This window comes from Nyctibius grandis, chromosome 15 (assembly GCF_013368605.1).
Source record: "Nyctibius grandis isolate bNycGra1 chromosome 15, bNycGra1.pri, whole genome shotgun sequence".
NCBI lineage: Eukaryota > Metazoa > Chordata > Aves > Nyctibiiformes > Nyctibiidae > Nyctibius > Nyctibius grandis.
Genome location: NC_090672.1, coordinates 6,829,361 through 6,841,435, shown reverse-complemented (window position 1 = coordinate 6,841,435; position 12,075 = coordinate 6,829,361). Strand labels below are relative to the sequence as shown.

Sequence of the window (12,075 nt, the reverse complement as noted above, 5' to 3'; positions counted from 1 at the left end):
CCCACAAGGTTAACGGTGCCTAAAAGCAGCACCCGAATGCAAACGGGAGCCTGCAAGGGCCCCTCACCCTGCTCACAGCCCAGGCTGGGGCTTTGCAGGCAGTGAGAGCGCCGGGTCACCCCTCGCACCCCAGACCCGGGGGTGCCAGGTCACCCCTCCATCCCCGCTCAGCCCCTCTCTGCTCCCCGTTACCGGCCTCCCAGCGCCACCTAATGACACTGCGACCAGGGATAAGGACCTTCACGGGGAAGCTGGACGCACCCCAGTCCTTGGTGAGAAGGATGGAGAGCACCGACAGCAATGGGGAGGCAGCAGAACACGCGGCTGGGGCATGGGGACGCAGTCAGCAGAGGAAGGGGGAGCTCGAGGTATCGGATAGGGATTTACACAATCGTAACGATCCTGCCTCCACCCATAAGACTCAGTCCTCCAGCCCTGCCCTTCACTGACCTTGATCATCCCATGGCCTTCCCACAGCCCAGCATCAAGCCCAGGGCCTTGGCCAGGTTCTGGGTTGAGCAAGGACACTCGGCTCAGCAAAGACAGACGCTCCCCTTAATCTGTTGTCACAGCCCAAAAACTACCCTGAAGCATCCCCGGTTTGGGAGCAGCCCTTTGCTGTGCTCAGTGCGAGCACCGTGGCCTTATCACGGCTACAGCAGCACCCTGACATCAACATCCAAGGCGATGGGGAAGAAAACCCCAGGCAAGACTCAGCCCATCACTTCCCGATACTGCACATTTGATGCAGCCACAACAACCCCTTCACCGTCACGTTTCTGGCTGGGCTATCTACCTTGTCCTGACAGCAACCCCCTCGCCTCCACACCCCCCTTTCCAAAGCACTTATTCGCCTCCCAACCCAGAGCTGATGTAATCTCCTGCTCAAGAGTTCAGCACTAAGACCGCATCAGCCGCGAGACGTAACGAGAGCCACATCATACAAGCAGCTGTTCCACAAAAGCTTTATTGCTCGTTTGCGTACGAGTTCCCAGTATCACATTTCCTGAGTGAATGAGATTTAAATAGAAAAGGAAGGGGGGGGAAGGGGAAAAAAAAAGAGAGAGAAGCCACAGATCTTCCTTGCCTAAGGTTGGACCAGAGATGGGGTGGGGGTACAGTGCCCAGTGGGCAACACTCTACCACAGGAGAGAGCTCAGCAGAGACGGAGGTTGAGCGTGGACCTGACACAAACCCCAGCCAGCTGCCCTGGCTTGATTCACCCTCTGCCCCCATCATGGAGCCTAATTTGTTTCTAACACAGAGCCACCAGCAGCTGCCGTTGTCACCGTTTCCACAGGTCAGTGAGGAGCAGTTGCAATCCTGCAGTGCTCCCGCAGGGAGTGCAGGCGGTAGGGGACAGCATGGGTGGCAGGATGGCCAGGAGAGGGGGCCACGGATAAAGAGGAGATTACAGCTCACAGCTTGTCATCTGTCTTACAACCCGACACCATCCCCATGGCCAGTTTGGGCTAAGAGAAGCATTCAATAAGCTTCAAAACACACAGGCCAAAAAAACCCCACCAGTGAATGAAGTGAAAGGGCTCAAGGCATCGCTTGCACCAGTCAGCGCTGGCAGGTACCAAGGAACACAGGATCCCTCATGATCCAGAACAAGGCAATTACACGCCTGTTATCCCAATCCACCCCACGAGGTAGGACCTGGCCTCTGCCAGGGTTTAACTGCGGAAGGCAGAAAGTGAACGAATGCCCTTGTCTGTTTGTTCAGAGCTCAGGACAAGCGGGGAGCGGACGGTCCCTCCCTGTGCCAGAGGAGCTGCCTGGCCTTGGGACACGGTGCAGGAGACGCGGCGCTGGGCTGGCTGCTCCGAGACTAAGGCGGTCACAGACAAAGAAGCCAGACTCAAGCAGCGGGTCCAAATTGGCTTCCCTGGAAGGGTTTATTTAAAAAACAATTATTCTTAAAAGAAGCCTGCTCGGGCACGACCGACAAGGCAACGAAGCCATTTGGCTTGAGGCTTAAAGGGGAAGCAGCAAGACACAAGGAAGTTTGATCTATGTGACTTGCCATGGGGGAAAGTGTCTGGCCAGGACTCCTGGCAGGGGCACAGCTCCCCTCACCTGTGCCGGCCAACCTCCTAATGCTCAAAGGACCTAAAGGACAAGAATCAGCCCCAGGGGCAGCAGCTGGCGGCAGAGATGCGGGGCCAGCCAGCAGCCTCGGATGTTTTGAAACACTCACTTTGGGAACCCGGAGTTCATTGAGCGGCTCAAGTGTCACACACCTCCCCAGAGCGGCCACCAGCCCCGGGCACAAGCCCTGCCCTCCCGGGCCCTGCCCGTACCCCACTGGTGCTGCCCCAGGACAGTACCGGCTGGGCCAGCGCCACGATCCCATCGCTGCTCCGTCAGTGACCGATCAGCCGCAGCATCTCCTGGGGATCCACTATCTTCTCTCGGGGTTTGCCAGCAGCTTTGCCTCTTGCCACTTCAGCAGCATCTATCTTCTCCCAGTCCGAGAAGGAAACAGGACGGACCCCTGGGGTGACAGCGAGAGACGGGGGAGACGAGTTAACCAAGGAAAAACGAGTTCAGCCTCACCTCCGCGTTCGCAGGGACCTGACGTGCCAGCAAACCCTGCCCTCTTCCGACACGGCGTCAGACTTCAGCCTCACAGAGGAATAACAATTTCTAACACCGCGAGGAGAGGGTGGCAGGTTCCAGTCGACTCGGATCAGTCAGACCTTTGCAAGCCGTAACAACGGCGAGCACGGCACCACCTTGGGGGATAAACCACTGCCAGCTCACTGTGAAACCTCAGACAGTTAAGAGGCAAAACACACACACTTTAATTGAATGCCTTTAAACACAGCAACACCAAATTACTCCCTTGGGCATTTTAATCTTTCCCCCAACTTGCCTGGAAGGATTGCTGGGAAAACCACTCAAGAGCCATCGCTCGCTGTCTAGGCAGCTGACAGTGACATTCTACCCCAGGTCTGTGCTGCTTTTATTGGCCCTTCCCAGAGAGTGGTCATTAACCTCAGCAATGACACCGAGTTTGAGGGAATTCAAGTCCTGTTCTCCCTGGGCTTTGGAGCAACGAAACGGCAGCACGACACGTTTCCTTGGTTCAGGTTCCGCTCCCAAAAGTGGCTCGTGGGACTCCCTGTCCCAGTATACCCTGACCCAGGAGGAGTCTGGCTGCATCACACCTTCACGCTGGCTGCTCCAGCGGCTCACACACACGCTCCCACTGACCTCGGCTGCGCAGGATGCTCTCCACGGCCCCAAAGCCTTCTCTGGAGGTGGACACGTCCAGCACGCCCACCTGGAGATCCTCCAGCACAGACTGGGCAGTGTCAAAGCTGTCGTTCATGGTGGTGATGATCACACCTGTGGGTCCCCTCTTCACCCACCCGCTGCAGTACAGACCTGCACGGGCACACAGAGCAGCCAGGCTCGGTCCAGCAGAAGAATTCACCCCTGTGGTGGGCTGGAGCGTGGCCCTTCAGTGGTGCCATCACAGGAGCCTGTGTGCCTGCCGGCTGGCACTGAGCAGCCCCACGGGCTGCACGGCTTTAGGAACAGACTCCAAGGCCCACTAAAACCAGCACAACCTTCAGTGCTGTTTGCTGCAGAACCAGACACCCCTCACGCGAGCTGGGCATGGGCCAGGCCTTAACACCTGACAGAGGCAGCTCGTTTCCTCCGTTTCCACTCTCCAGCTGAGGTGTGCAACTGCCTTGTACCAGTGCCCTTGAATGAAGCTTCCCACCCCACAGCCCCCACCCCATGGGCTGTGCTCAACCCATGCCCCACGTGTGTCCCTGCGGATACAGACCTGGGACACCCTCCACTCTGCCCGAGCTGTTGGGGATAACGCCGCGCTGGGTGTCGAAGGGCACTGCCGGGTCCAGGGGCAGGCTCCGGTAGCCAATGCTGCTGAGCACCAGCCCACACTCCAGCTCCTCCACATCTCCAGTGGGGATGGCTTTGGCGGAGTCACCCGAGCCCTGAGAGAGGGAGGAAGAGGCTGCTGACCACCAGGCAGTCACCAGATGCAGAGCAGCAGCCTCCTCCAGTCCCCTTTGGCTTCCTTGATCCCCAGGTATTTGCTAAAGGCCCTTCTGCAGCAGCAGCAGCATGGAAAGAGCTCTCTTTAGACGGGGAAAGGCTCTTGGTGGTGGTACCGACTTCCTCAAGAGGCTGCCAGCAGCCACTCAAAGCAGCCAGGGAACGCAAAGCTGTCTTTGGAGAGATTCCCAGGGGCTGCAGGTCATCCTGCTCCATCCCCAGCCCTGCTAGGGCCATGCCAGCCCCCCCACGAGCCCGCACCTCCAGGCGGGTCAGGGCCATGCGGACGCCCCTCGCCCTCCTCCCGTCAGCAGTGGGCAGCACTTCTTGGGGGCTGCGCTGGAACTTCAGCTCCCACTCCCGGGGGGCTGCTGCCTGCGCCTCCACAGTCTTCTCCCCAGGCTTCTCCAGGGCTGTTTTGATCATCAGCTCAGTCAGACGCTTCCTGGGCCTGGGGGCATCTAGGAAGAAAGAGAGAGAGCTTCAGGACAGGAACCATAGCAAAGGCCCCTCGGGACACAGCATGGAGCCAAGGCCACGTCAAGGCAGTTTCAGTGGTATGGGAGCATCCATTTGGAGTTTGTCACGCCGATGGGAGTCCCAACGCCTTCGAGATGACAAACAGCAAGTCAGAGTGACCAGGAGAGCTCCTGAGGCTTGAGGCCAGTGGGACATACAAATCAAAGCCTGAGATTTTGCTGTCTTGCTGGTGCTCAGAGGCAGCAGCCTGTGGAGAACAGCAAGTCTCTGGACACCCTTGAACTCGGTGTTTTCTTTTTAGCTCTGCAGGAAGCTCTTAAATCAACAGCCTTGGGATCTCTCCTGCCAGGTTTCCCCAGCCCTCCTGAACCTCCTGCCCTCATCACTCAGAGAGTAAGCAACACTCCCAAGCAGCAAAGTGCCTGCACAAGCAGAGAAACAGGCTGTTCCCTTGTCTCCATGGCCTCCTAGCACTCTGAGGACAAGCCACACCATGGTCACCTAGCTTTTACACACCATGCATTAAGCACAGGGCAAGAGCGTCTCTGATACACGTTCTGAGCATCTCCAGATCACTCCTGGACACTCGCCTGTCAAGGAGAGTCCTTGTCTGGAGGAGCATGGCACGCTGCCCTCACCTTTTACAGCATTTTCGAGGCCTGTGAAGTCAGCAGGGTTCAGGACAGGTCTGGCACCAGGCAGGTTTATCATCTCCCGCAGCTCCTGGGAATTGCAGGCAGGAAGATGTAACCTCCAGCACAGAAAGGTCATCCCAGGCCCCCTTCCCCAGTGGCCAGGCTAGCAGCCAGCAAATGAGTGCAGGAAGGAGGAGGTCTGGGTTCCCCACCCACCCCTAGACCACCTCTCCCCACCAGGGATGGGCAGCCTGGGGTTCAACGCTGGGAAACACAGCTGCCCTCCAGCACCTCCAGCCTTACCTTGATAGTGAAAGCAACTTGGAGAGGTCCCCTCCTCCCAACCAGCCAGACACGCTTCACCTTGCTGCAGGCAAGAGCTGCCAGGGAGCCATCAGTGATGTCTGTCTTCTGCAAGACCAAGACAGGAGAATGGGACAAGGTCAGATCTGGAGGGAGCTGGGGGGAAGGCACAGCCTCTGAAGGTGAAAAATCAGCAGAAAAGCAGGCTGTGCACGCAGAGAGCCAGGGCGAGGGTGGAAAACAAGTCATCTCCCTTTGCCCAGAGCTATTTGCACAGCTGGTCCCTCACCACTGAATGTACTTCCCGAGGCCATAATGCACCAGAGGCAACGAGCCAGCACCCCGTGAGATCGCCTCAAGGGATCCACCCAAGCAGGTCAACCTTGGGGCTTATGGAGAAAAGCCTTCCAGTGATCTCCATTTTGGGGTGCCTGCAGATGCTGTTGGGTGACTTTCCAGCTCTGGATATATGGGCATTTGGGTGAAACCCACTGCAAACCACAGCTCCAATCACTGCCTGCCCACCCCAGGCAGCTCCAAGCACAAGCACAAGCATCGCCAGGGCTCGACCGATGGTTGGCATCTTGCAGCAACCCCATGCTCTGTTTCAATCGTGTGTGTATCTAGATCTCAAGAAGATCTTTTCCAGAGAAGACACAACGGGAGGGACACCAGGTAACCAGGATAAACCATTCCAGACCAATATTCTTAACAGCAAACTGCCTGCACACCCTGGCACCCATTTCCAGTGCTGTGTCCTTCACAGCACTGCTTCCCAGCTGGCTTTAGCCACTGGTTGGCAGCGCCTCCAAGGTTGGGGTATTTTTAAATTTAATTTAGATATTAATACAGGAAGTTGTTGCACAGCTGTAACAAACCTTGTGGCATTTCTCCAGGAGGGAGAGCATTTGCTGCCAGCATCTGGGGCAGCAGCTGTACAGAACAGCTGGTGCACATCAGCTCCCAGCTGTCTACAGGGGAGCACAGCAGCGGGAGGAGAGATCCACCAGCTTGGAGCAGCCACCAGTATGCCCAGTGTTACCAGCAGAAACCAGGCTGCTGCCCTCAGCTACGGTAGAAAAAAAAAATCCCAACAGGAGAAGCTTCTAATTTGGTGGTGGAAAAGGGCGAGCAGCTCCTCCTTTGCTTCTCAGAGGAAAGGAAGGGATGAAGCTCAATTACCAACTTTTTAGGTACTAGGAGCAACCCAGAGAGCTCTGCAGCGTGACCCAAGGCATGGCCACAGCCTCGAAACACTCCCTATGGACTGTGAATCCATAGGGTGCACCGAGAGGCAACAGCCTTCCTTGGGGAAAGATCCCAAAGACAGGAGAGTCTGAGGTTTGGCTGAGACGGGTGGGAACCAGCACCCACCCAGCAGGGAGGGAACTTGGGCCCCTTCACAGCACGGAGTACCCGTGACTCACCCTGAGGAGCTGCAGCGGGGACAGGAGGATCCGGGCAATATCCAGCGCCACGTTGCCGTGACCCAGAATCAGCGCCGTCTCGCAGCTCAGGTCAGGCTTCAGCTGTGGGGAGACAAAGACCTGTCGGTGAGCGAATTCACCCAGCCTCCATAATGTCCACCCCTTGGATGCTCTCACCACCCAAATTCCTTTCCACTCCTCTTTTCCCCAAAAAGAGGTGGTACAGATGGGGAACTCCATGCCAGCCGCCTCCCCAAGCAGACACAGCACCACAGCCACTCCGGGCACCCCAGCCAACCCCTCTCCCTGCAATGGCATCTCTGGGAGCAGGAGCTGTTTTGGCCAAAAAACCTCCTCAGGCCAAAGCAGAGCATCAGCCCCCTCCTCTTCACCTTGGTTCCCATCTGGCCCGGCCAAAACGTGCTGCCAACCTACAGAGCCAGCTAATCCGCTCTCACTGATGTGCAAATTGTTCACATTTCTACCGTCTAAGAAGGATTTAACGTGGTGCCTGCTAATCTTTTCCAATTGCGGGCCTTTCAGGACTTAATCTGGAGCTGAATGCTTGCATTGGGATGCAGGACGGGGAGGAAGGGCAGGGAAAGACACCGCTGTACTCACGTCCCGGTTCTCGGGCAGCCCGTTGTACCAGCCCACGAACGCTCGGGCCGAGTAAACGCCGGAGAGGTTCTCCCCGGGGATCCCCAGGACCCGGTTATCTTCAGCACCGTAACTCTGAGGAGGGAGCAGACACAGTCAGAGGTGTCACCGTGTGCAGGGTTTGATACCAAAACACAAATCTCCCCTTCCAGCTGCTGCCAGGGACCCTGCACGGCTACCAACCCTTCCTGAGGGCCGGGATACCCAACGGAGGGGCTAAACACAGCCTGAGCACAGGGGCTTCACCCACCCCATCCCCCTGGGCTCCAGAGCCATGCTTGACCTCCTTGGGCCAAGGCAGGGCACGACAAGCTGAGGACTGGACAGGAGGGACAAATCCACGTCAGGCTGAAACAGGGAAGAGGCTCCTCAACCGCTGCCCCTTGCAGGGGGGTTTCAGAGACCCTTTGATGCTGTGCTCTAGCACACGCTCCCTGCAAGGCTTTGGTCAAGCCTCTTAGCACCTGAGCTGTCCCGAGGCTGAGGAGAGTCTACCATGGCAATAAGGCACCCAGAAACGCCTCACCCAAACCCTCTTCCCGGGGTCCCAGTGGGGAATAACCCTGCAGACCTTCCCCACGACTTCTGGGGAGCTACAGCAGCCCTGGCTCCGAGGCGCGGTACCCACCAGCACCACGGCGTGGTAAGCCCGCCGCAGCTCTGCCACCGTGACGTCCCTCCCCACGGTGACGTTCCCGTGGTAGGCGCAGCGCTCCGAGCGCGCTGTCTGCGTGAAGGCGTTGATCACGTTCTGCCGAGATCAAACAAGCACCGAGGAGTGACGTCCAAGCCACAGCCGGGGCCAAGGCCTGCAGCTGACAGGAGGTCCCCGCTCCTGTCCCCATCATCCTTGAGATGCTTCTCCCTCTCTCCGAGTCAGTTATTCTGAGACTCTTATCTAACAACAGCCACAGATAACTCACGGGGAGATAAGCACAGCTGTGACTCGGCACTCTTCCCACCACCCTTTGGGGAAAGGAAAAAATCCATCTTTTGCACCCGCCTGGGGACAGGACCCTTTCAACACCTTCAGCCTCTCTGAGTAAACCCCACCGTAGGAAAAAACTCCTTCCCAAAGGTGAAGCTTGCAAGGGAGTCCCACCAAACAACCCCTGCCATCGAGGGTGCTGCCTGCCAGATCCCCCTGCCAGCCTCTCATCTCAACCCTTCCTGAAACCCACTCCATCAAGAGAGGATGCAGGATGGCACCCAAAGCCTTTTCTTCTGAGCGATTGGGGCTACACAGCAAAACAACCCCTTCTCCCCCCGCAGCTCCGGCTGGACTCAGCCTGCGAACAGGACAGACAGCACCGTACCGCAGAAGCTGCCCCAAACCCATGTCCGTTCTGTCACTCCTCATCTCTCAGCTCAAAGGGATACAGGTATTTTGGTCTGTTGTTCTCCAGGGATTAGAGGAAAGATATTGCTGGGTCTGGATCTCCTATGTGCTACCACTCCAGCCAGTATAAAGTTTCCTGGTACAAAGAAATCCATCCATGCTCCTTGGTCTTGCTCTAGACCAGCACTTCCCACCACAAGCCCCTGTTTCTGAGCTGCTGTCCAGAGCCCTAATGCCAGATGTCCCATATCACCTGGCCGAGGCCCTGCTGGGTCTCAGCACAGACAAGGAGGAGATTTGGACCTCTCCAGTGTGACAGCTCCACAGCACAGCGAGCCTTGAGGCACCACGAAGGATGGCGACTGCCTCGCCTGCACCCACCATCATCACCGTGTTCAACCGCATGGGCAAGGGCAGGAAGCCAGCACCAACCTTCACTTCGGGGTGGTCTGGGGCCACCCCAAAACGGACGAGCCCAAAGGGAACAGGCAGCTTCTCGTAGATGTCCACTCGAACCCCACCGTGGTGCTGCAGGAGAAGGAAGTGACAGTTAAGGGATGAGGACAGAAAGGCCACATGAGCCCAGCAGCTCAGGAGGGACACGCAACGCTCGCCTGCTGCTGGGGGAAATACGGGGCAGGAGGGAGGGTTGTACCAAAATCCCGTAGCCAGAAAGAGCCTCTTCCAGACCCTTCCATGCATAGGATGATGCTGTACCCATTACTGCCAGCGCAGATCACGAGGTGCATGACCCCAGCCACCATCAAGTACATCTTGTGGGGGGCTCCATCCTCCTACCCACCCCACAGCTCCTCTTCCACACTAACCTGGTCACTATCCAGTACCCGGGGGGCTGACAAAAGAGCCCCCACACTGGCTGGGAAGCACCCAGCAGAGCATCCTGAGTGCTGGTGGACCTGCCAGGCCGCCTGCCACCCCCCGGCAGAGCTGCCCATGCCCTGACATCCCCCTGAGCTGAGTCACCTCAGGGTCGGAGCTTTAGACAGATGTTTTGCTGCAAGGCTTTTGTTATCTTGTATTTTGAGTCAGCTTCTTCCCAGAGATTAAGCAGCCCTGAAATTTGTCCCTGAGGCTTAGCAACAGCTATTTTCCAACACGTACCAGGGACAACACAGCACAGTGTAATGACGAGGTTAAGCTGCTGCATCTCCGGTCGGTGCCAGCAGCTCAGTTCTGTGCTCGAGTCTCATTTCCCGACAGAGACCCGACCACCCAAATCGCTAACGGCGACAGACACCAGGCAAAGGATCACCCGTGTGCCTTAATTCAGCTGCAGGAGGAGGCAGGAGAGCAGGTCCCACACGTTCCCTTTAACCCACGGTTAACACCATCCCTGTTGGGTGACAACAGCTCCGAGCGAGGCAGATCACTGCTGCTGCTGCTTTGATTCTAGAAAAATCACTTGGGCTGAACTCGCAGCACCCGGGCCAGGCCTGGGTCTGTCCCAGGGGCAAGGCAGGGATGGGGTCAGCAGTGCCCACCCCTGGCGAAGAGGGCCAGGAGAACTCTGTGGGGTCAGGGCTGCCCCAAGCAGCCCCCCAACAACACAGACCTGGCTAGAGCAGGGCCAGGACCCCACAAACCCCCTCCCCAGCCCCCTCAGAGCCAGGCAGCGTGGAGATGCCTCCCTCAGCGGGCAGGTCCCTACCCTCACCCACAGCCAAATCCCACCCCGGTACCTTGAGGATGTGCTGAGCCGTGTAGAAGCCCGCGGGCCCGCTGCCCACCACGGCGACCCGAGGAGCCGGGGCAGACGAGGACAGCCACCGCCTCCAACCTGGGGGTGCCAAGCACAGAGAGGACGCGATGGTGCACGAGGTGCCAACTGCCCAGGTCCCTCCAGCCCAGCGCCGACCCAGAGGGGCTCGTCCCCCTGCCCCGGCCATCACGCTCAGCCAGCGGCACAGGACAGACGGGGTTTATGTACCCGGCGCAGCGGCGCGGCCCCCCGAGGAGGGCTGAGGTCAAGGCCAGCGGCCCCCGCGCTGGGCCAAGCCCGCGGCCTTGGCGCTTACGGCTGGGACGGGGCCGGTGGGGCTGTCGGCTGCCCCGGGGAAGGGCACCAGAAAGCCCCACAACCGAGACCCCCCACCCCAGCCCCACGCACCGGGGGGGTCCCGGCCCGAGGGCACAGGGCCCCAGCACTCCCGCCCCCGGCCCCATGTCCCTCGCTCCCCCAAGGCTCGAGCACAGGCCTGCCGGGCACGGTTCCCGCAGCCACTCGGGCCCACAGCCCCGGTTCTCCCTGCAGCCTTTCAGGCCCGCAGCCCGGTTCCTCGGGGCCCGTTCCCCCCGCAGCTCCGGTTCCTCCCGGCTCCCCCGGGCCCTGTTGCCTCCATAGCCCCGGTTCCGCCCGGTCCAGTTCCCGCCCGTCCCGCTTCCCCACGGTTATCCCGGACCCTGTTCCCTCCCCAGTCCCGGGACACAAGCCGCCCCCCCACCCGGTGCCGGTCGCCCCGTGACGCCGCCAGTCCCGCCCCTCACCGCGCGGGACGCCGCCGCCCCTCCAGCACGCGCCGCCCGGTCCCATCCCGGCTGCCGCCGCCACCGCCGCGCCGCGCCGCCCCTTCTCCCCGCTGACCAATCGCGAGACGGGAGAGCGCCCTGCTTATCATAACCCCGCCCCTACAGCGGCGCCCCGCCCCCGCTCCGGCAGCCAATGGCGGCACGCAGGTGCCATCACGCTGTCCGGAAACGAGCGGTACCATAGAGAGGCGGGGGAGAGAGAGGCCCCTTAGCGGACGCCCGCGCCCCGGCTCTCTATGGCGAGGCCTCCGCGGTACCGGCCCGCCCGGGGCCCCCCGCACCGGCCCCGCGGCTGCTCGTCGCGCCCCGTTATCGCCGGGAGAAATCAGCTGCGGAGGGCTCCGGGGGCAGCCGGAACTCAGGCTGGTTCTAACCACCCTCCTGGGTGGTTTAACCATCTCCTGGATCTCGCCAGGAGAAACCTGCAGCATCCCCCGGTAACGAATCAAACCCCGGCGCCGGAGGCAGCCGGTAAAAGCTGCTGCCGGGCCCTTGCCCCGGTCTCCCCCACGGTCCCCGCTTTATTTGCTCCTTAATCCCCATCATTCACCTCATTTCAAATCCAACCGCTCGCACCTCCCATGCAGGAGCAGCCCACCCAGCACACCCCGAGCCTTGGGTCCAGCACTGGGCCCCCCAGTTCAGG

General features: G+C 59.5%; 1 protein-coding gene across 3 annotated transcripts; it reads right to left on the bottom strand.

Moving 5' to 3' along the window:
• Window positions 1-987: 987 nt before the first annotated feature.
• FDXR (ferredoxin reductase) lies at window positions 988-11,463 on the bottom strand. 3 transcript variants are annotated; one of them, XM_068413117.1, is made up of 13 exons: window positions 11,388-11,463; window positions 10,583-10,680; window positions 9,315-9,410; window positions 8,172-8,294; window positions 7,505-7,618; window positions 6,884-6,985; window positions 5,457-5,564; window positions 5,157-5,241; window positions 4,300-4,499; window positions 3,806-3,977; window positions 3,223-3,396; window positions 2,334-2,500; window positions 988-1,891 (listed from the first exon to the last, which is right to left on the bottom strand). In XM_068413117.1, the coding sequence occupies exons 1-12, from the start codon at window positions 11,431-11,433 to the stop codon at window positions 2,370-2,372; spliced, it is 1,449 nt and encodes a 482-aa protein (XP_068269218.1). In that variant the 5' UTR covers window positions 11,434-11,463; the 3' UTR covers window positions 988-1,891; window positions 2,334-2,369. The 3 variants fall into 3 exon arrangements, with proteins under 3 accessions (XP_068269218.1, XP_068269217.1, XP_068269219.1); XM_068413116.1 differs by lacking the exon at window positions 988-1,891 and having other exon boundaries at window positions 1,898-2,500; XM_068413118.1 differs by lacking the exons at window positions 988-1,891; window positions 8,172-8,294 and having other exon boundaries at window positions 1,898-2,500.
• Window positions 11,464-12,075: the final 612 nt, after the last annotated feature.

Coding starts and splice junctions, on each gene's coding strand:
- FDXR (XM_068413117.1), bottom strand. CDS start 11,433: ATGGGACCGGGCGGCGCGTGCTGGAGGGGCGGCGGCGTCCCGCGCG. Junction 8,295..9,314: donor CAGACCACCCCGAAGTGAAG/GTTGGTGCTGGC, acceptor TGATCTCGGCAG/AACGTGATCAACGCCTTCAC. Junction 5,565..6,883: donor CCCCGCTGCAGCTCCTCAGG/GTGAGTCACGGG, acceptor TTGGTCTTGCAG/AAGACAGACATCACTGATGG.